At 37.8% G+C, this 24215-nt stretch overlaps 1 protein-coding gene and 1 pseudogene across 1 annotated transcript; one reads left to right on the top strand and one right to left on the bottom strand.

Annotated features, from left to right (window-relative positions):
• Positions 1 to 9244: 9244 nt before the first annotated feature.
• On the bottom strand, positions 9245 to 12069 carry LOC105867152 (serine/threonine-protein phosphatase 4 regulatory subunit 3B pseudogene; annotated as a pseudogene).
• Positions 11821 to 23583, top strand: LOC105867106 (uncharacterized). Its single transcript, XM_075999320.1, has 5 exons — positions 11821 to 11899; positions 14850 to 14894; positions 21354 to 21406; positions 22366 to 22420; positions 22975 to 23583. The coding sequence occupies exon 5, from the start codon at positions 23116 to 23118 to the stop codon at positions 23581 to 23583; it is 468 nt and encodes a 155-aa protein (XP_075855435.1). The 5' UTR covers positions 11821 to 11899; positions 14850 to 14894; positions 21354 to 21406; positions 22366 to 22420; positions 22975 to 23115.
• Positions 23584 to 24215: the final 632 nt, after the last annotated feature.

The following is a 24215-nucleotide window of genomic DNA, read 5'->3' on the forward strand; positions in this document are numbered from 1 at the left end:
TAATGAAACCACACTAGTTTTTAGGTATTAAAAAGAAATTGTTACAATGTCACATTATCTAAGTAGATAATATTCATCAACATCCCTTTGGGGACTGGGCATGGTGGCTCACGTCTGTAATCCTACAACTCCGGGAGGCCAAGGCAGGAGGATTGCTTGAGCTCAGGAGTTCGAGACTAGCCTGAGCAAGAGTGAGACCCTGTCTCTACTAAAAATAGAAAAATTATCTGGGTGTGGTGGTGCACAGCTATAGTCCCAGCTACTTGGGAGGCTGAGGCAGGAGGATTGTTTGAGTCCAGGAGTTTGAGGTTACTGTGAGTTAGGCTAACTCCAGGGCACTCTAGCCTGGGCATCAGAGTAAGACTCCATCTCAAAACAACAACAACAAAAACAACATCCCTGTAGTATTTAAATTTTTTTAAATTTTATCTACATTCTTATTTATAGCATCCGTATCATTTTATAGATAAGCATCCTGAGACTCAGAGAGAATATCAATAATGTGAAGCCTGGTAGGTAGAAAGTACTTCAACAATGACAAACTCAGCCATTCTAAACCCATATACCATACAATACACTTTCACCTATGTCTAAAATATAAACCATTATGAATAATCCAATTATCAAAAATGTGTTTATCCAAAGGAAACTATATTGTAAACTCTAACATAGTGTGATTTCCCCCATAATATGTAATCTATTATATATTTTAAAAAATTTAATATTTAGAAACAATAGAAATTATACAAAATTTAATTACATTTAAAGAATAATCCCCAAACTGAGAAAATATGAAGAGTTCTTCACAGAATATCTTATTTTAGGCATGAAATAAATATACAATTCTTTCATATTTCACGATCTTTGGAAATACACCAAAATATTTTCCGTTGTCAAATGTAATAGATTAGAGCACTCTTTGGATTTTGTAGGGTATCTTTGAAAATGTGTACAGCAGAAACATTCAAATATTATTGAGTAGCTTAACAGGCTCCTTAGCCCATTCATATGTCTTTCTTTTCCAGAGAGTTGCCTTAGTAACTATCCAACAGAAGTAGTTTTCTGCAGTTTTCTCTAAATAGTACCCACATAATTGCTCAATTTAGTCATTGCAGTAGTGCAGGAAATAATGTAGCTCAAATTTGGTTTGTTTCTGATTCTGACAGTTTGGAGACCAAAACCCTTACAATAAAAACAGCTAAACATGTCAGATATATTAAAACAGCAAACATATGCAATACTGTAGAGGGGTAATAAATGTAAAATAATTTTCTTTATTATCCAAGGACATGATAGACTGACTGATTAAATTTAGTCTGTGTAAAATGAAGTATATATGTTACAATTTAAAGGTAATTAACTACCAGATTATAATAGAAAGAATAACTTCCAAAGCAGTAAAGGGGAAAAGGGAAACAAACACTCAATATAGCTAGAAAGGAATGTTAGGGCTCAGAAACAGTACCCCAAAATGAAGACCTCAAAAGCAGCCTCGAAAGCAAAAGATTTTCTTTGATCTTCTGTCCTTCTGTCTCTTGGTCCTCTTTTCCCCTGAGGTTAGCCATAGAAACTATTAATAGAATCCCTCTTCCCCAAGGCAGGTCATAGAAACCGGAAACTCTTTTCTTGAAAACCAGCCACAAAATCTAAAATTATTCTTTGTAAAAATTGGCCAAAAAGAAATTATCTGACCTACTTTGTTTGACTGTAAGACCCACATTCCAGAAAGGGCCCTGCCCCACATCCAGAAGGAAGGAACAAACACATGCTCAGAGAGGCCAAGATGAATCTAGTCAGACAGGCCTTGCTGGATTTCCCCACTCAGTCTATTAGCCTTAGATCATACTCTTTTTATCCAGTCACATTTCTACATGACTGTCTATACTTAATTGAATCTAAGCATAAATGGACAACTCCCAGCCGAGTGCGGTGGCTCACGCCTATAATCCTAGCAAACTGGGAAGCCGAGGCGGGAGGATTGCTCAAGGTCAGGAGTTCGAAACCAGCCTGAGCAAGAGTGAGACCCCCGTCTCTACTATAAATAGAAAGAAATTAATTGGCCAGCTAATATATGTAGAAAAATTAGCCGGGCATGGTGGTGCATTCCTGTAGTCCCAGCTACTCAGGAGGCTGAGGCAGAAGGATTGCTTGAGCCCAGGAGTTTGAGGTTGCTGTGAGCTAGGCTGATGCCATGGCACTCACTCTAGCCTGGGCAACAAAGCGAGACTCTGTCTCAAAAAAAAAAAAAAAAAAAAAGAACAACTCTCCCTGTATCTTTGGGTTTTCATTTTGAAGGCTTCTATATGCACATATTAAATAAATTTGTATGCCTTTTCTCCTATTAATCAATCTGCCTGATATCAGTGATTTCTCAGTGAACTGGTAGGGTCTGTACAGGAATCTTGATCCCTACAGGAACACGAGTTAATGCAAGTCTAGTGGCTAGGACACTCAGTCCCCACAAGCAGAAGTGCAAGATGTTTTATTTCAGGTTTTCTTTTCTTTTCTTTTTTAAGACAGTCTTGCTTTGTCATCCCGGCTAGAGTGCCGTGGTGTCAGCCTAGCTCACAGCAACCTCAAACTCCTGGGCTCAAGCCATCCTCCTATCTCAGCCTCCCAAGTAGCTGGGACTACAGGTGCATGCCACCACGCCCAGCTAATTTTTTCTATTTTTAGTAGAGATGGGGCCTGGCTCTTGCTCAGGCTGGTCTTGAACTCCTGAGCTCAAGTGATCCTCCTGCCTCTGCCTTCCAGAGTGCTAGGATTATAGGCGTGAGCCACTGTGCCTGGCCTATTTCAAGTATTATATTAATAAAATTAGATATAATTTCTATTTCAAGCTGCCATTCTTCAGTGGGGCTGTAACTTAATCTCAGTAAATCTCAGAAACTTAATCTTAGTAGGCCCCTATTGTTAACATTTTTCTCAAATTAGGAACTAAATCCTAGCATGGGGGACAAATGAGGAGAAGTGGTGATATGGGCCTCCATTGTTACTATTGAAGTATCCCACCTTACATATACAGTATTTAGCACAATGCTTGGCTTCAGGGGCAAGAATGAAGATTTCATCAGCTACCTCTTTAGCAACTCCTGTGGTGAGCGTGATGACAATGGTTTGCAGAGTACTGTGTTTTTGTGGAGGAGAATTCAAGCAGTGTTAGCTTAACATGACCTTTGGCAGGATGAGTAAAGCAGAAAGAATGATACTATTAATATTTACGTGTGTAAATTGTTTGTAGATCTTATATATTGATTTCATATTGCTACTTTATTGTTAATAAATATATATGGTAGCTACATATAATGGTTTCAACATTTAAAGTACCTTTACTATAAAGTTTAACATACATTATATGTTGGGGCAAGAATTCAGTCTATGGAGTCAGACAAACTTATAACCAAATACATTCTCACTGCTAGTGTAACTGGCCCTATGAACAAAATTCAATGACCCTTTTATGTTATTTTATAATTCTCTCCCTTAACTAACTACTTGACCTTTTGAGTTATTTCCCAGAAATGGTGGATTTTCTACAAGACAAAGGAACTGCGATTCTGAAGCCCCTGGGCAAACTTCCTGATGTCAAGAGTCACTATCCTCCATAACCTACCCCCAATGCAAGTAGCCCTTTGTGAGTTACACCGTGACCTGCCCCCAATGCATGTGGCCCCTTCTCTAAAAGCCCACGATCTCCTTTAGTCATAGAGAGAGATTTGAGGCAGCTTCTCCCATTCTCCTAGCAAGACATCTGTCATATGAAAAATTCCTTTCTTCCTTGATGATCCTCAACTATTGTCTCAATAATTAGATCTTTGTGTGATGAGCAACTGAACCCAGACCAAACCTCCTTTGTGGTTTCAACAACTGTAGTAGTTCTGTAATTCTGGATACACACTTCTGTGTTCCTCTGTCATAATACATACTGTGTTAGTCCAGGCTCTCCAGGAAGCAGTCATCATGTGTAGATTTAGCATACAAAGACTTTGTCAGGAAAAATGCCAGTGAGAGGCAATGGGGAGTGAGCTGGAGTAGGTTGGGAGAGCCATCAGATCAGGATGCATTCTGACTCCAAGTGAAAATATTGTGAAGTTAGAAATAATACCGGTAAATTGCCTAGGACAGTGTGTTTGATGTATAATGTATACTCAATAAAGAATGGCTATTGTCATATCACATTTGTGAACTCTTTATCATGGTAAGACTGTGGTATTCATAAGATATATATTATTTAATTCTCATAAAACTTCCTATCAGGTGTTTGTATTAGTTTTTGGGGGCTGCCATAAGAAATTATCACAGACTGGTAGCTTAAACAACAGAAACAAAAATTTATTTTCTCGCGGTTCTGAAGGCTGGAAGTCCAAGATCAAGGTGTTGGCGGGGCTTCTTTCTTCTGAGGCCTCTCTCCTTGGCTTGTAGATGGCCACCTTCTCCCTGTGTCTTCACATGGCCTTCCCTCTGGATGTGTCTGTGCCTTAATCTCCTCTTCTTATAAAGACACCAAGCATATTGGATTAAGGCCCCATCTAATAACCTCATTTGAGATTAATTATCTCTTTCAAGACTCTATCTCCAAATAAAGTCACATTCTGAGCTAATGAGGGGTTAGGATTTCAACATATGAATTTTGGAGTGATACAATTCAGTCATAACAGTGTTATTAACTATACTTTATAAACGAGAAAACTGAGAATCACAGGTGTCAAATAAAATGCCAAGGTTACACTTGTAATAAAAGGCAGAACCAGAATCTTTATAATCCTAAGCAAGGTCCATTTGATTTTTGTAAAAGTGCATTATGTACCTGACCCTTGTATATACTTGGCCTTTGCAGGTAGAGGGGAAGAAGAAAAAGTGACTGAGGCTACTGGAAGTGGACCCAACAACTGCGTAGCAAAAGAAACTGTTGAGTTGAGTGCCACACATTTTTCAATCAGTTCACAAAATCACTGGTGTGATTTTGCCCCCTCAAGAAATATTTTAACATGTTCTGGAAACATTGTCACAAATGAGCTTATGCTGCTGGCATCTGGTGGGTTGAGGTCATGAATGTTGCTAAATATCCTACAATGCACAGGACAGCCCCCACAGCAATGAATTATCTGGCCACAATGTCAATAGTGGTAAAGTTGAGAAACCCTACATCACAGTGAGACAATTTGGTTGTTGAATGTGGCTCAGAAAGGGGTCACCTTCTCTTAGCCATCTCCTGGATAATGATCAGGACTAAAGGGCTGGGAAATTATATAGACATTTAAAAAAATTGAAATTCTGTCCCAACCATCCCTGGGCATGAGCATATTTTTTTTCCACCAGGCTGGCCTGATTGGTATACCATGTGGGTAGCAGCCTGGTAGAAATGGGACCTAGGAGAATCAAATTTAATTCTGATTAACTTTTATAAAAATGTCCTTGTCTCTCTTTCACCTGATCGTTCTAGATGAAAAGTTTGGGTGAGTGTAGAGTATGATTGGGAGAAGAAAAAGATCAAAGTTATAGTTACTGGAAATGGGACACTAAGGTATTGTAGAGGTGAAGGAAGAGTAACAACCCCGGACTCAGAATTGTAGAGGGTGGGGAGGGACATTAATGACTTTCATCTACCAAAACTGCCTCTGAAGCTTTCCTTCCCAAGGAAAACATGCTGGGTGCAGCTCTCCCAAACTATTGCAAACACCTTCAATTAAACTGACTGCTGGGTCTGCCACTTTCAGCCAGGTAAGTCTAACCACCATCCCTTTTACTTTATGGAGAGGTCTCTCAGAAGTAGCAGGGAATGATCCCAGTTCTTGCACCTCCCCAACCTCCCCCTACAACTGCCTCTAGATATCATCACCCCCAATCTCAGTCATTCCATAGAAAAGTCTAATGTCATTCCCTCCAGCTGGTAGCGTGGACAAACAAGCACATCGGATTGACCACATTTTAGCAAACCCTTCAAAACAAGGACTAGGCTCAATTATTTTAACTGAACTGGTAACCTTAAGGCTTATCAGTTAGTATTCTCAATTTGCTTCCCTAATTAATGTAGGTGCCACAGGGGAGGATCCTACCAATTGTAAAAACTTTCTTTTCAAGGGCACCTTTCCATTTGTATTCTTGGGGTTGTACTTGGGGTTGAGGGAGCCAGGCATTAACATGTCTCTTTCCTAAAAACACCATGACTTGTGCTTTAAAGGTGATAAACTTTCAGCATCTTAGATCCTCCAACACCCCAAAGAAAGGGCTTAACTCTGAAGCAACATTTGTACTAGAGCCCTAAGCTTTGTCTTTTATTTCAATTGCTTTAGGGAAAGGACATTTCATCTATTATCTAGGAATACATTCTAGTTGACTGCTCTGCCTATTGGGGTGAGGCATAGAGGGAATAAGGCTTAGTGACTCTTGTCACTTTCACAAACCTTCAATTCCCTTTCCATCTCCCCTCCTACTCCTCTAATTTTAATTTCACTTTTCACTCCTGTCATCTCTCATTCCTTGGTTAACATGCTAGATAGATACTACGCCACCCAAGTGTCTTCATTGCTATATGAGGGTTTATTTTTCTTTCTACTTTTATGTTTTTATTTCAGTTGTGTCTCAGCAGGACACAATGCATACACATAGGGTCATCAGCTAACCAGAACTAAGCTCATTAAATTTTAATTTATTATGTTGCTGTAAATTTGATATGGAATATAAGATTATTAATTTATGAGTATAACTTGTGATATAAGTGGTTATAGCTGGCTTCATCTCTCACCTTCTTAGGAATGATTATACTGCTGCTGATAATAAGTTTTAAAAACTATTTCTTGAGTACTAAACATGTCTTGGGTAATTTGCATATAGTTTCTAATTTTTCAGACAAGATGAAGAAGAAATTGTGGCTAGAAGAGAAAATAAGTAAATTGTCTAAGGTGATGGAACTAATAAACATCAGAGCCTGCATTATCATCAAGGGCCGTCTGAATATGAGCTTTCACTTTATTTGCTATATCATCCTTACCTTTTGATGTGTTTAGAAAATCACTATGGTATTTGGCTGTAATCCTAGCACTCTGGGAGGCCGAGGCGAGAGGAACACTTCAGGTCAGGAGTTCGAGACCAGCCTGAGCAAGAGACCCCGTCTCTACTAAAAATAGAAAAATTAGGCAGGAGTAGTGGTGGTGGTGCACTATTTGGGAGGCAGAAGGATCGCTTGAGCCTAGGAGTTTGAAGTTGCAGTGACCTAGGATGAAACTAGTGCACTCTACCCAGGGTGATAGAGCAAGACTGTCTAAAAAAAAAAAAAAAAAATCACCAAGCTATTAAAATGACCAGTTGTGTATTTAAAGCCTTGATGAGTCCAGAACATCTCTCCAAAAATGCTAGCCTGGATTTTATGGTAAATACAGGGCCATTTCAAACTGTTTCTTCTTTTCATGCCATAAATAATCTACTTAAAGTTCCCTTTAAAATTTCTTTTAAAAAAACTTAAAGATGAAATCAAACATTCTTGGCATGGTATTTTCTCATACACCACAGCTACAGAGACTGAACATTTTGCTCAATTTTTCACTCAGTGTATAGACAGTAAGGATTGCTCTTCTGTGTTTTGTTGTCCTCTTAAATGTTCCTTTAATAGTAGGTTATGCCATCTAATGGGCAATTTGCTTTTGCACCATTTTGCTTGTCATGCTGGTTCCCCTAACATTAAATAGTGGAGACTAGATAAGAGCGCATAGTGGTTACACAGCTCAGAGAAATGCCTGTCCTTTCCTTTTCCTTATTGTTTTTTAAAATTTTAATTAATTAATTAATTTTTACTTTCTGTTATACTTATGCCCTCCATCATCTTTCCTTACAAACCCACTGGGCAAAATACAGCAAGAAATGCAAATATTCTTTTTTTTTTCTCCTTCAGTGTCCATTTTTTTGAATGGCAGTTTAAAACTAGCTGATGGGTAAAGAATAAACAGAAATACCATCAAGAGAGCAATTTTCTTCTCTGACTAGTTGTAAATAGCTGCTTTATTAAGGAACTGGGGCTACTTCCACCACAATAAAGGGTTAAATATATTTTTTTCAAAACAAAGCTCTGCGTATGTGAATACTGTAGACAACCATCCCCTTGACAGTCTAGCCAGAAGGAAAACATGAAATGATTACTACCTTTTCTGACATACAATCCCACAACATGAATAATCCCAGTACAACATTTAAGTTAACTAGCATGGCTTGACAAGTGTGAAAATGCAGTTTCCCCACTGTGTTGTGTCCTCTGCAATGTATAATAATATCTCCTGAGGTCATGCCCAAACTTTAGCAGACTTTTTACTTGATGAAATTTTTGTTTTTCATTTTAGTAATATACTCTGTTTGTAGCTTTTACACAACAGCCTCTTAGTTTTGCATAATCTGTGCCTCCTATTGGCACAATAGTAAATTCAATATGGTTTATTTTTTTCTTGGAATTAAAGGGTCACATTTTAATTCCTGAATTTTCTATTTCATCATGAATAACACCAAATGATACAAAACAAGAGGTATTTTTAAAATATAAAATAAATGTTTGGTGGAAAATTATATTTCCTGTCTACACAGCCAGCACATCTTACCCAAATAGCCCGAAATAACATTAACTCTAAAATCTTCAAAACAGGAGAAATTGCTTTTCAGTTTAAGCTATTTCAGGAAAAATAGACCTGTTTAAATTGCTCTTTGAAAAATAAAGCCTCTTAACTCTTTGCTTCAATTTATTTTTAGAAATTCATTTGCATACCCTCCTTAATAAAGCACCCTTCAGATTACACCCATGTTTGTTTGTAGAAAAACTTCATGTGCTGTGTGCTGATTTTGACACTTAAATAACTTTTTCTTGGTCCAAAATGACTTATAAATATTAAATGTCACTTCACTCGGTACTTTTTTTTGTATATCAGTCTCTATAAATTACATTTTAAAACTCACCTGCTATTCTGGGAAGGACAAACTTCACTAATGAATCAAGAAATTACTTCAAAGTTATTTGTCACAATCTAGGCAGTTAAAAGCTCTCTGTTCTACTCACTCCCAAGGTCCTAAATAAAACCTTTTGGGAATACTATTGGACTTATTCTTGTGATCTCTTACCTAAAAAAAAAAAGTTACACTGACAATTGCACATTTTGAATCCAGGACTTTTTTTATTCAAGAAAATACATTCTGAAAGTTACTTCCCTCCAATTACCCATAGGCTAAGTTTTTGTTAAATCTTTACAGAAATATCTGAACAGCCTAACTTCATTTCTTATTATAGTTAGCTTTGATTTTCATAAAACATAAACTTGTATTTCAAAAAGGCAACTGAAGGAAGGAATGCCATGGCTAAAACCATTATGCAAGTAATTTTGTAGGTGTTGCAAATTAACTGTTAGTTGTTCCTAATATATACTCCTGGAAAAAAATTATATTAATATTATTTTATCACCCCCAAACTAAGCTTTTCTTGCTAAGAAGTTATAACATAAGTGCTGGTTATTATTTTTTAAGATTATGAGACGTCTTGTTTTTATAGAATTAAACCCTCTTAGTTCATCATATTTGCTATTTATTGTATAAGTTCATATGAAAAAGCTGTTGGAATCAGCTCGTTGACATTTATAGAATTTTTAGTTGAACCACATGTTGAGGGGCTTCTGTAACGATTTTATGAGCTAAGACGACGTCTCTTCCCGGGGGATGTTTCATCTTCATCTTCTTCTTCATCATCAGGATAATCCACTAAACTAACCACACTTCTACCATTTGGGCTACTTTTTCCATTAGTGGCACCAGCAGAATAAGACGAAGAAAATTTGAAGCCACTAGAAGATGCTCTTTCAGGAAGGTCTACCTTATCTTCATTTTCTCTTGTTCTTTTAGTCTCCACCAATTTACCATAACGATCTGGAAAGTCATTTTCCAATGGAGGCATACCTGCTTCTCCTTCATCTTCCTTAAAACACATTTCTTCCTTCACCTCCTCGATGTCGGCATCTCTTTGAAATTCTGTATCATACAGTACAGTACGTACATTTTTCCGTATTTGCCTTTGTCTGTCTTTCTCTTGCTCATATTTAAACTTCAATCCTTTGAATGTCTGAACATATTCAATCAATTCAAATGCCTTATAAAACTTTTCGACTACATGTACAATAAGAGACTTGATATTTTCTGCTCTTATGTATTCAAACATCTCAATAATAGCTGAATTTAACATATTGTACCGAGTTCCATTATTCAGAAGAGCAGTTACAACTGGCTTAAAAAGATTTCCCTTGATGATATAACAATTATAAAGCTCATCTTTAAGGCCAATCATCCTTCTCATAAAGCGAAGAGCACACAAGATCAAGAAAGTGTGCTTTGAATTCATCAAGGTCAAGACTCTTCTTAGCAAGTCTTTGCTCAAAATATAGTTTTTTATGTAATATGCGTGATGTTGTACACAAAATGTAAGTAGATCTAAAATTAAAGCAAGCAGCTGTGCTGTTTGATAATTATTGGGTGAAATTGGGTTTTCACTAGCTTCAACTATATTATCCTCTTCCCATTTGTTTTCTGAAGTGGTGGCCAAAAGTGGTGCTATAAACTTATGCATGCAATGTTTATAGAAGAAATTTAGAAACTCACTTCTTTCACATTTACTAGGTGTTACCAGCATGGTGTCTGGATCAAGAAGAGCACGGAGAAGTCCCATCAAATTAACAGCACTTCCTAGCTCAGGATCAGTATCACAGATCATTTGTTCAATTACTATGTTAATGAAAAGGTCATCGTCTTCCCTCTCCTGGGCTTCTTCCATTACAAATTCTCGGATCATAGAAGGACTGTGCTCTACTAGATAAGCAAATATATCGGTAGCAGCTGACCTTATTTGCAAATCAACTGTGCCTATTACAATTTTAAGAGCAGGAAGAATTCCAAATTGTGTCAACTTTTTGAACAGTGCATCTTTACTTCGAGACTGTAATGTCTGAGAGAAGGTACAGAATTCCTTGAAAAAAAGCAACAATTCGCGCCGTTTATCATCATTTGTAGTCTTATCCCGTAACTGTATAAAAACTTCAGACAAAAACCTGTTATCTTCCTGTACCATGCTGACTATCTCAACCTTGTTGAAGAAAATAAACGTTGTAATGGTAGAAAGACAATTCTCTTCAAACATGGATGGTACAGGCAAAAGAATGTCGTAAATGTACTGTACTCTGTATGTCTGATGTATTTTTTGCCTAAGTTCAAAGTCCATTATCGGTATAACTTCCTTCAACTTTGCATTTTGGGTCAAGAAAAGCCTATGCCTTTTTGGCTGAGCCAAAGCAGGGTCGTATTCAAGGCAACCGACCACATCCAAAATATACTCATCGGAAAACATGATCTCAAACAGAGATGCCTTATTGAGGAATAAGATTCCTTTCATAATCTCATACAAACAGTGTAAACCTTCAATATTCTCTAGGTTTTCACAAACGTGGAACAGCTGCAGTAGTTTTTGAATATAATGCTCATTTTCCAAGACTTGAGCCAGACTATCCCTATGGATAGATGAGGAGAAAACTGAGGTAACTAAATCGGCAATTTGTTCGAGTGTATTCAGTTCACAGTTTGGCAGTTCAATCAGATTACTGGCTTCAGGCATTTCGCCAGATTGTTCTTCTGATTCACCCAAAAGATCCCGTGTGATTTCGACCGAGGGGTCTTTACCTTGAGCGTGGCAAATGTCTTCCCAGAGCGCACGACAGCCGGCTGCGTCCTGAAAACTCAGCGCCATACCATGATTCTCAGCTTCGGACCAAAAAATTAGCGCCCCCTGCTGTTTCTGATAGTGCGTGTGCGGATTTATTTTCGACTGCAGGATCAGTGAATTGTCTGCCTCGGAACTAACTAGCAGAGCCATGCCGTGGAACACCTCGTGGTAAGTCAATATGGTGTGCCCGGTGCCTAGGTCATCCCACTGCTGGTCATTATTTAAGACATAGACTTTTACACGGTGCCACTTTCCCGCCATGACGACCTGTGGCCTGGACTCGCCAGGCCTAGTCTCGGCGTGGGCCTCCGCTTTGTGTATCCTGGGCAACCGGCGTCGCTACTGTGGTAGCAACGGTGGCCGAGGTGGCGGTTGGGGGGCGGGGGGGAGGGGAGGGATCGTAATGGAAGGTTGTGGATCGGTAGTGGTTACGGGGTGGCGGCGGCGGCTCCGGGGAGGCCAGAGGTAGCAGGGTTCCCCCCGGAGGCCCTGCTACCTCTCACTTTCCCCCACCCGGAGCACCCCCAACCTTCATCCCTCCATTTTGCCTCTCCCTTCCCCTACTCTTAAAAAGTGAATCTCTGGGCCTGCTCTAGGATGTCTAGGAAGTCTCATTTGGCCCGAATCTTGTGATTCTCCCAGAATTCTGGCTTGAAAAGAATGTGTTTATGTAACAAACACTATACTTGTTAAAGGGGACTGCCGCCCAGTATGTTCTTTCCAAAAAGGGTTTTGTACCTTAAAAACTCTGACATAAAAACAAAATAAATAAATAAACAAAACAAAACAACAAAAACCACTGTCACTCATCAGGTGTTTCGGGAACGAGACTTAGGCCCTCTGACAAAAGAAACTTTAATCACCTATGTCGTGACTAAGTCCACATATGACATCTATGTCAAGAAAAGGCTGGTCCAACTGGCGCGGTGGCTCACGCCTGTAATCCTAGCACTCTGGGAGGCCGAGGCAGGAGGATTGCTCAAGGTCAGGAGTTCGAAACCAGCCTGAGCAAGAGCGAGACCCCCGTCTCTAGTAAAAATAGAAAGAAATTAATTGGCCAACTAAAAATACATAGAAAAAGTTAGTCAGGCATGGTGGCACATGTCTGTAGTCCCTAGCTACTCGGGAGGCTGAGGCCGGAGGATCGCTTGAGCCCAGGAGTTTGAGGCTGTGTTGAGCTAGGCTGACACCAGGGCACTCTAGCCCCGGCAAGAGTGAGACTCTGTCTCAAAAAAAGAAAAAGAAAAGAAAAGGCTGGTCCAAATAAGAAGCAGGAGCAAGAGACCTATAGATCATTAGTAAGAATGAGAGAAAATGGGGTTGGGTCTTCTTAAGGCTTAAATTTGTGTCACTCATTTATCCCTCCTGGGGGAGGGTATTGTTCCAAGAATGGGTTGGTTAAGTCCTTTGCTCTGTCCAGCTCAGCCTAAAGCTCTATCTTCTAGCACAATAGGGAAAACATTTCCTCAAATTTTTCCATAAGCACACTCCTCATTCTTAGGGAAGGACTGGGCCAAAGGGAAACTCTGAGTTGAAATTACCCAAGAGAGAGTATTGACTATCACAGATCTATTATTTTATTTCTCTCTTAATAATGATGATAATAACCATGACAACTACCTAATAATACTTTAGTGCTTATTATTATTATAAAGAAAGGTGATAACATAATTGATCAACTATAATACTTGAGTGCTTACTATATTCAAGACACTATAACAAGAACTTTATATTTATTTTCTTAATTTTCATACTAATCCAGTGATATAGGAATATTAATAATCCTTTTAGGGTCAGGAAACAAACCTAAAGAAATTAAATAAATTGCCAAAGGTCACACAGCTAATAAGTTAAGGAACTGTGTGTTCAACTTGTCGTTCCAATTCCAAAATTGGTTTTCTCAGCCATTGAACTATGCTATCCCCCTTCTTTTCTTGGCCTTCATTACACTTTATTTCACATTTCTTCAATCTATATAATTTGTAATCAACATAAAATTATCAAGACAAGATGAAAGTCACGCACTTCCTCCTTTAGATCCACATCTGTGTATAGCCAACTGAAAAATAGAAGCTTGGATGTGACAACTCTGTTAAATATAATTTTAATAGTAACCAAGTTGATTTTTGATGTAGCAGCAACTTCTGCAGTTTTCTTTTAAAAAAATATTTTTCCAAAACATTAACCCTGTTATTGCAAGGAAAAAAAAACTGAGAATTAGGCAGCATCAAGCACATTTGGACTTGAAGAGTTCTATTTGTAGCAGTCACTTCATTTTATATAGCATTGGAGATGTATGACAGTTCTTAAGTAGAGTACAGAAAAACTTCCACACACCTCTTTTACAGTGTGGTCTACAGTAGATTATAGTACAAGAAACTTCTCTATGATAATACAGCTGAGGAACTTGGGGAATTGAATACAAATCATAATCATTTCATGAGAAAATTTAAATCAACGCCAGGATACTGTTGATTTAGAAACATTTACAAATTATAAACAATATCTAAATATAATAATTAATAAGTGACTAATACAATAACTGGTACATGTACTAAATAAAATCTTACTTCAACAAGAGAGAATGTATAAATATACAATAATAATAATGGCATTTATGCTAATGGTCCAATTTTTTTCTCTGCTGTGTTTATATTGAAGTTTCTATCAGACTCAATTATAATACTGTGCACCGTCTGGGAGTTGGTAACGCTTGAAGCTCAGACTTGTAGGGGGAGGTGGGGCAAGGGCATTATTAGAAACCTTAAAATTTGTACCACCATAATATGCTGAAATAAAAAAAAATACTGTCAATTCCTTGAATATGCCTTCAGGTTCTATTCTCTTAGAGGCATTCAGCACAAATCTATGTATTCTCACCATTTTATCACTGGGAGTTTCCCTTAGGCCAATCAAGTTTCCTTTATCTTTATTAGGTTAACAAGAGTCTCTTTACAATCTAAAAGAGTCTCAGCTCCACATTTCTTCATATTATTTTTGCAGTAGTTTCTTTTAGTTTCTGTCTTATGTGGTTTGATAAATAGAGCAATGTCCTTTTTTGCTTCATCAGTTGTACCTACCTAAGATTTTTATTTTGGTGTTTTTTCTTGTTTTACAGGGAACCAATAATATGAATAAGCAAATGCCATATTCTAGAAGCTGTGTAAGTCCTTTTTATACACATTACTTTCTTTTTCATTTAATATACTATGATGGCCTGAGGAAGACATTATTACCATATTATAGAGGAAAAAACTTGGAACTCCAAAACTGAATCAAGCATTTGGTTTGAACCCCTGTAGTAAGTGATAATGCCAGAATTTGAAACCAGGACTTTTATAGTTCCAACCCTCTTGTGCCCAATATGCACCTCTGTCTCCCAGATTATATTATACATAAATTGTTATAGCAGTTATTTATAACAATGTGGTTTTTATTCCAACTATCACTGGTATTTGATGTTTCTCCATTTTATTTTGTGGAAGAAAAATCTTTGAGGCCAGTTCAAAATCAAAATAGATAGATTGAATCTTAAGACTTAGAATCTCTGTTTTGGATGCCTGCCTCTCTCACTTTTCGTTTCCTCCCTATGACCTTAGGGTAGTAAGACTTTAGTTCTTGATGACTGTGTTCTGAAAAGAGATACTTTTGTATAAGGATCTTATAATTCATCCACATCTTATGATGATGCAGGGCTTAATTTTTACATTTCCAGTGTTATGTTGGAAGACAATAAAGGTATGAGTCACCCATTTTTGAATTTTAGGTGCAGGTAACTCATAGAACATGTTTATACAGTCATGCCTCACATAATGACATTTAGGTCAACAATGGACCACATATATGACAGTGGTCCCATAAGATTATAATGGAACTAAAAAGTTCCTATCACCTAGCTGTCATAATGTTGTAGCCCAGTGCATTACCTTTTCTTTGTTTAAATGTGTTTAGATACACCAATACTTTCCATTGTGTTGCAATTGCCTACAGTATTCAGCACAATAATGTACTGTACAAGTTTGGAGCCTAGGAAGAATAGGCCATAGCCTAGATGGGTAATAGGCTATACCATCTAGGTTTGTGTAAGTACACTCTGTGATGCTTATATAACAACAAAATCACCTAAGGATACATTTCTCAGAACACATCCCTGTTGTTAAGTGATGCACTACCATATATAAAACATGTAGATGTCTAAATACTCTATCTATAAGAAGAAAGAACATTTCATAGTGGGAACAGCAAAGTGATTTTTGATTTTAGGAAATAGCATTAAAAATAGAGTTATTCAAATGTATCTCATCTAAAATTTTCAACTTCAAACTCATTAGCGTAAAACAAACATGTATGTTGGCTACGAGTTCTCTAGCTAACTTATTTTGTGGAATGTGGACTTTTTTGGCATATCTTATGGCAGTATCTGAAGTTAAGTCAAATGTCAACTCTATCCTTCCTGTTTCTCAGGCAAAAAATATGGAGTCATTCTTGACTTTTCCATTTTTACTACCCTCTACATTCAGTTTTCTAATATATACTGTCTGTCTGACTTTCAGAATGTGTTCAGAATCCTACCAGTTCTCACCACATTAGTTATCATTACCACCAGTGTCAAAGCCACCATCATCTCTAAATTGAAATTTGTAATAGTCACTTCCCCTGGCTTCTGCCTTTTCCCTCTACTAGTATATTCTCAACACAATATCCAGAGGGGATTATTTTAAAAGGTAAGTCATATCTTCCCTAATTCTTTGTTCAAAATCAATGTGTTTCTACCTTACTTAGAATAAAAGCTAAAGTTCTAACTATGTTCTATTCAGCTCAGCAAGATCTGGCTCCCTTGACCTAGCTGAACTCTTCACTTAATAGTCTCTCTCTTCCTTATTCTGCCCCAGCCATACTACACACCTTGCTGTGCCTAAAGTACATCAGGCACACTTGCCTCAGGACCTTTGCACCTGCCCTTCTTTTTATCCAGAACACTCTCAATATCTACATGGCTCCTACCTTCACTTTCTTCAAAAATTTGTTCAAATGTCCTTGTTTTTCTAGTGAGACCTTCCCTAACCATCTCTTTAAAGTTGCAGGGACCGGAGCATTGCAACTCACCCATCCCTTTTCTTTGATGTATATTTTCTCCATAGCACTTAGCAACATCTGACCATTTTGTACTTTGTTCTGTTTTCTGAAACCAGACTGTCAGCTGCATGAAGGCTGTGATTTTATATTTTGTTCATGAAGGCTGTGTCCCTAGCACTTGCCATAGGCATGGTACATAGTAGTTTCTCAACAATTATTTGTGGTGTAAGTACATAAATGTATAAACATTATTTCAAGGATGATTTCTAATAATCTATTTACTCCTCACATGGTCATTAAGCAACTTCTATATACAGGCCCTATACCAGGCACTGGGGATAAAATAATAAATTTTAACTTTATGTCCAGTCCTCTTATGGAATAGCTAGATGGTTTTATCAGGAAATATTTCTAACTTACAAGATACATCTGGCATTTCCCCAGATACCTCAATTCTACCCTTTGGATAGTTTTCTTTTTACTGATGGTGACCAAGAAACAATATTCTCCTGTTTCAGACTTTTAGTTGCATGAAAAGCTATTGTTTCAAATCAGCTAGATGTTTTCCTCTATATTCTGTCAACTATTCCTTCCCTAACTCTGAGTGAAATCTCAAGTAGAAACTATAGCTTTTCCATACACTCTCAAGTATTGAAATAACTCTTATTTTCTAGTATTAAAATGTTCAATCCATTTCAAGGTTCTGTTTGACTAAATTGAGTTTATGGCCATGATCAGAATCAAGGGACAGAAAACTGTGTTCCACCTAAACTGGGGGATCATAGGAAAATTTAGATAACAAAGGGCATGGGTAAAGGAAAGAGTGAAGAAGTGGGGCTATTGATGTAATCTTCCACAAGCTTTGACAACTATAACCCAGAACTTTGTTGGGCAAAGAGAGAAGTATAATTATATAGAGAATGTTAGAATGTGTGGAAACTTAAAATCTTTTATTCTCATATGAAAACATCCTGTTATATGTTCATTGCAGCAGATACTGGCTATCACCTTCCCAGAGTCTCAAAGGTAAGAGTTACTCTTAAGTATTTTCTTGGGTGCATAGGCAGCTTCTACTAGCTTTAGCACATTCTCAGTTGTGTTCTTGGCTTCCTTGGAAGTTCCAAAATCCTTTGCTCACACCTCATGAATTTAGGACAGGAAAGAAAAGGGTGAATATTTTCTCTTTACCTCATGTAAATTTTAGGCTTTGGCTTTCAGTGTCATGTTCTCCTCTTTTTCTTCTTTTCAGAGTTACTTCTAGGCTCATTTTGAGTTTTGTTTCAAATTCCGTAATTCATAGATTTGCTCTATTAAGATAGAACATGTTACTTCCTTTTCCTACCTCAGTTGCCAAGAATAGCATTAGCTGCCTGCTTACTCATTACCCTACAACTATGTTGTATAAGTAATATCAATGAGCATAATTTGTAGTTAAAAACTGCTCAGGCTTTGCTTAGAGATAGAAATCATCTTTATTTCTTCAGTATAACACTAGATAGATTTATGTCATCAAATATAAATTTTCATTTTATAGGGAACAGATAATTTCAACTTAACATTTTTGCCTTAATTCCATTAACATTTAAAGGAGTGCCTTGAATATATTTGATATTTGATGAGAAAATTGAATCAGGAACAGAAAAAAATGTTTTCATGATAAATAAGGAAAAATCTTAAATACCTCAGCTAGTATTGATTTTATTAACAGATACATTACTGCTTGTGTGACAATCTCTTTCATTCTTCCTGAAAAATATCCTTTTGTGTTTTATGACTGCTATGTGATCTGCTATCACTTGCATAGGCAAGAGAACTGTCATGGTAGTGTAAGAATGTATTTTTGGATTACACACTAAAATCATTCAGAAAAATATCAAACTTTTGTTTACAGTTATTTAAAAGTATAATTTTAAAAATCATTTAAGAAGTTTATCAGTTGTGAAGTTTATCAGATGTGAACAAAAGTTCTGTAAAAAGGAATTTAGAAGAGACTTTATTCCAGTGAACAGTTTGCAAACCAGTCTTTGGTGTAAAATGAAGGTGCATTCCAGAGAAAAAAGGGAAGGTTTAGCTTTCGTAGAGAAAGCTCCTGCTCAGGTCCTCCTTTCAAATGAGGGATTCAAACTTGCTTAGTTCTGATTGGCTGATGCCTGCTGAGTTCTGATTGGTCAATGAATGCCATAGCTTATTGGTTGGTTCAGGCGAGTGAGTCAGCCCTGAAAGTCGCAAAATTAAGCAAAGGTGAGTTTTATGGGAACTCAGAGGATGCCAGTGATCTCTAGTGAGCAAGTGGCTGTTTGGCCCTATTTTAAATTTAGGCCCAGTTAGCCACTCAGGATTCATCTTGAGAGACTGACTCTTTCAGGTTTGCATAGGTGATGCATAGATCATGTAAAACAAAGAAAAAACGTCTTAGTACTCAATGTGCATTGCATAACTTCTTAAGCACAATGACTGTATCGGTTGCCTGTGTCTTAGATGGCACTTAGGGATTATATTTCCTATAAAATGTGACCCTATAAAGGGAATTTTGATAAAGCTCTCATTCCTTTAAAAACTCCTACATTTGTGGGCTTTGTTTGTTTGGTTGGTTGGTTGATTAGTGAGAGAAGGTGGATTAGGATAGTTGTTGTTTACCCACTAGATGCCATTAGCACCCCATCCCCAAGTTGAGATGACCAAAATTATCTCCAAACGGTGTCATATGTTCCCCTGGGGGAGGGAATCAAAATCACCCTTGGTTGAGAATGACCACTAAGTAGTCATTTTCTGTTATCATCTACTAAGTTTTTTGTTTTTGTTTTTGTTTTTGTTTTTGTTTTGAGACAGAGTCTCACTTTGTTGCCCAGGCTAGAGTGAGTGCCGTGGCATCAGCCTAGCTCACAGCAACCTCAAACTCCTGGGCTCAAGCAATCCTTCTGCCTCAGCCTTCGGAGTAGCTGGGACTACAGGCATCAGCCACCATGCCCGGCTAATTTTTTTTTTATATATATATTAGTTGGCCAATTAATTTCTTTCTATTTATAGTAGAGACAGCTTGCTCAGGCTGGTTTTGAACTCCTGATCTTGAACAATCCTCCCGCCTCGGCCTCCCAGAGTGCTAGGATTACAGGCGTGAGCCACCGCGCCTGGCCTAAGTTTTAAAAATGCAAAAAGTGTTCTTATATTTTCCTGGTTAGAGCTGGAACCCATACTATTAAGTGAAGTTTCCCAAGAATGGAAAAGCAAGCACCACATATACTCACCAGCAAATTGGTATTAACTGAGCAGCACCTAAGTGGACACATAGGTACTACAGTAATAGGGTATTGGGCAGGTGGGAGGCAGGAGGGGGGCGGGTATATACATATATAATGAGTGAGATGTGCACCATCTGGGGGATGGTCATGCTGGAGACTCAGACTTGTGGGGGGAGGGGGGAAATGGGCATTTATTGAAACCTTAAAATCTGTACCCCCATAATATGCCGAAATAAAAAAAGATAATAAAAAAAATGCAAAAAGTGGCCATGCATAGTGGCTCACGCCTGTAATCCTAATACTCTGGGAGGCCCAGGCGAGACCAGCCTCAGCAAGAGTGAGACCCTGTCTCTACTAAAAATAGAAAGAAATTAACTGGATGTGGTGGCGCATGCCTGTAGTCTCAGCTACTGGGGAGGCTGAGGCAGGAGGATTGCTTGAGCCCAGGAGTTTGAGGTTACTGTCAGCTAGGCTGATGCCTTGGCACTCTAGCCCCAGTGACAGAGCAAGACTCTTGTGGCCCAAGATTTCTATTAACCAGGATTTCTGCATATTTATAGTAATACAGTAAGTAGCATTTATTATCAGGCCTTTCTCTAGGAAAATAATTAAGAAGTGAATTTGTTGTTTAAGCAACCCCCTTTTGTTCTCCTACAGTCCTTTCCTTGTAGCACCCAGAGCTTGCATACTCCTTTCTACAAATCTGCACTCTTTAGCATTCTACCAGGCCTTACCTCCTCACTCTCATCTCCTATTCCTCTCCTTGCACCTTGTTCCAGCTCTCTGGCCTTCTCACATATCTCTTTCCCATCTGAGACCTCTGTTCTTGCTGACCAACCACTACATTTTCACATGAACCCCTCGTCATCTTTCATATCTCATCGAAAAATTCAGTCCCTCAAAAAAAAAAAAATACTTCTCTGCCCACATAATCTGAGACATTGACCTCTTCCCCCACTCTCTAATATTGCCCTATTTTAGTTTCTCAATAAAACTGTCTCAATCTAGAATTACTGCATCATTTGTTTACTTTTATTGTCTTACTCTGCCCCTCATCCCACTCCACTACCCCACCAAAGGCAAAGATAGGCCTTGGTCTGTCTTATTCTTCCCTGTATTGCATTACCTAGAAGACACTAGGCGTTCACTGAATCTTATGAATGAGTGCATGAAAAACGTGTAAAAATCACTCTTTCCACTATAGTGGAAATATTTCATTATAAAAAGAATTACATTTTTCCTCATTTTATTAAACTATTAATTTAGTATCTGCTTTCATTAACCAATTTTTTCAATTTTTTTCTTAGACTTCTTTCTACATGAGAGTGATGAGCTTAACAGACTTGTCTGAGTTTCCACAGTGAGTAAACATTCTGAGCTTAGATTTGAACCCCCGTAGTCAGATTCAAAAACCTGCACATTTAAGCTCTTTGCTACAAAGCACACTGTCATTCTCTTCCCCTTCTCTTTAAATAGGTACTGAAGCCATGCTATATATCCCTGTTATAAAATCATCAGGTTAGAATCCTGAGATTTTGGGACAGGCAAATATATGTCTTGGTACACCTCTTCTTACCTTTGTCTTTTTCTTCTTAATGTAAAGCATGGAGGGCAATTAGATATCAAGTGCTTCTATTTGCTCCCTTGAAGTATTTGCCCCCAAATAGAAACATTCTTATCCTGTTTATTGTGTTTTTCTAGATAGAGATAAACTAAATTTTGAATTTGATTCTCCTTTTTTTCTCATGCCCCGATTGTGTTAAGCTTCTGTTGAAACACTAGTTTTACAGATGTGTGTTCCTTAAATTTGCCTTCAGCAATATCTTGCCCCTTTCACTTTTTATAACTTCTTTCCTTTTCAAATGCATTTTTTTCATTCTGCATTTTTTCCACTCTGTACTCACAAGAGATTTTTGTAAACATAGTTTTTTTTTTAGCCATTTGTCCCTTGCATTCATCAGCAGGATCATTCTTTGTAATAATTACATTGTGGAAGCTGCCATTCATTTGCTCACACTATATCACTCTGAATGCAATTGAATACAGGGAACCCCTTCTAAAACTTTCCATTTGAGATTTTCCATTTGATAACTTTGTTCTCACTCTCACACATATAAGCACATGCCATACACAGCCCAGAATTGGAGTAGTTATTCTTTCTACTTTAATTTTAAAGACCTCTAGGTAACGAGACTTAACAACTTTCATAGATAATATTTTCTAATATTATTCAACTTACATCAGTGGGATCCTTTTTTGCCTTTTCTCTCGAATAAACCTTCCTGTTTTAACTTATTCCTGTTCTCTTTTCAATGGCAGAGATAGAGAAGGAGAGTTCACATATATATGCTGAATTGCTTTCTTTCATCTGAAGGTAAGTGCCAGTCTTCTCCAGGCCAAATATACCTGACCTTACCATTGCATTTGTGATTTCTTTGGTAGTTGATTGTTAATCTGACTTTTTTTTTGGTTGCATTCTCTTTTTTTTTTTTTTTTTTGAGACAGAGTCCCACTTTGTTGTTGCCAGGCTAGAGTGAGTGCTGTGGTGTCAGCCTAGCTCACAGCAACCTCAAACTCCTGGGCTCAAGCAATCCTGCTGTCTCTGCCTCCCAAGTAGCTAGGACTACAGGCATGAGCCACCATGCCAGGCTAGTTTTTTCTATATATATTAGTTGGCCAATTAATTTCTTTCTATTTATAGTAGAGATGGGGGTCTCACTCTTGCTCAGGGTGGTTTCAAACTCCTGACCTCAAGCAATCTGCCCGCCTCGGCCTCCCAGAGTGCTAGGATTACAGGCGTGAGCCACCGCACCTGGCCGGTTGCGTTCTCTTTCTTCACAACAACTAATTCTAGTTATTTATCTCAAAAAGAAATATCATTCTAACATATAGCCATTTTAAATGTATTTAAAGAAATCCTTGTTACAGGCCCTTCCCTGACCGTAGCGAAGTTGCTCCATCGCGGGTGCGAGAAAAGGGCCACTTTGGCTGTGTGTTGTCCACGCAGCCACCAGGAAGCAAACGCGTTCTCGAAAGCTGAAGGCTCCAGTGACTTCTCTTACCACCGTCATGGCATTCCCAGGTTTCCGCAAGGGCAGTGTGAGAGCAGGCTGTAAAAAATGTGGCTACCCTGGTCACCTGACTTTTGAATGCCGCAATTTTCTCCGAGTGGACCCCACGAAGGACATAGTTTTGGATATCAGCAGTACAAGCAGTGAAGATAGTGATGAAGAGAAAGAAGAACTGGATAAATTGCAGGCATTACAGGAAAAAAGAATAAATGAAGAACAGGAGAAGAAAAGAGAAAAAAGCAAAGAGAAAATCAAATTGAAACAAAAAAGGAAAAGGTCTTATTCATCCAGTTCCACTGGAGAAGATACTTCGAAACAAAAGAAAGAAAAACATCAGACAAAAGAAGAGGAAAAAGAAAAAAAGAGTAAATCAAAAAAGGGGAAACATCACAAAAAGGAAAAAAAGAAGAAGAAAAAAGAAAAGCATTCTTCAACCCCTAATAGTTTGGAATTCTCCAAAAAGTAACCGAGATTTTGGCCTAAGCCATTACATTTAAAAATTTGTTTTTATTCACAACTAATGGTCGCAGTGAGCATTGTAGAGGGGAAGGGCATGCTTCTAATCCTCGCTTGGGTGAAGCAAAGTCATAAAATGTAACCAAAATGTTTGTACCCTCATAATATCCTGAAATAAAAAAAAAATTGTTTTGAAAAATTATGTGCCCTTCCTTGGAATTTGCTGTATATTCTGCTTTGCTTGCAATAAATCACAGCCTTTTCCATATAGACATTTTTCATATATAGGACTATTATCCTTCTGGCAATATATTTTTAATGTGCTGTGACTATAAAGTATTAAATCAGTCTTATTACTTGATAGTCATGCCCCAAGGTATGTGTATATACAAAACACATCATTTTTGGGATTTGTCTCTGTGTATTTGGCTAGTGTTATGACTTCATAAATTGATAGTAAAATGGCATTACTGCTGTAAACACAGGTAATATACATTGCTGTTAATAAGTATTGCTAAATCAGGTGTCCACCTTCCAGTGATGAAGCTAGCTAGGTAGGGGGTAATGCTTTGCTCTTGACACTAAAAATTTAATAGCTTTATATACTAAAATGTAATGTACAAAGATAGTGAAATTCTTTAC

Source organism: Microcebus murinus, chromosome X (genome assembly GCF_040939455.1).
Source record: "Microcebus murinus isolate Inina chromosome X, M.murinus_Inina_mat1.0, whole genome shotgun sequence".
NCBI classification, from domain to species: domain Eukaryota; kingdom Metazoa; phylum Chordata; class Mammalia; order Primates; family Cheirogaleidae; genus Microcebus; species Microcebus murinus.

What these genes read in the sequence shown, in the direction of transcription:
- LOC105867106 (XM_075999320.1), top strand. Translation starts at nt 23,116, where the DNA reads ATGGCATTCCCAGGTTTCCGCAAGGGCAGTGTGAGAGCAGGCTGTAAA.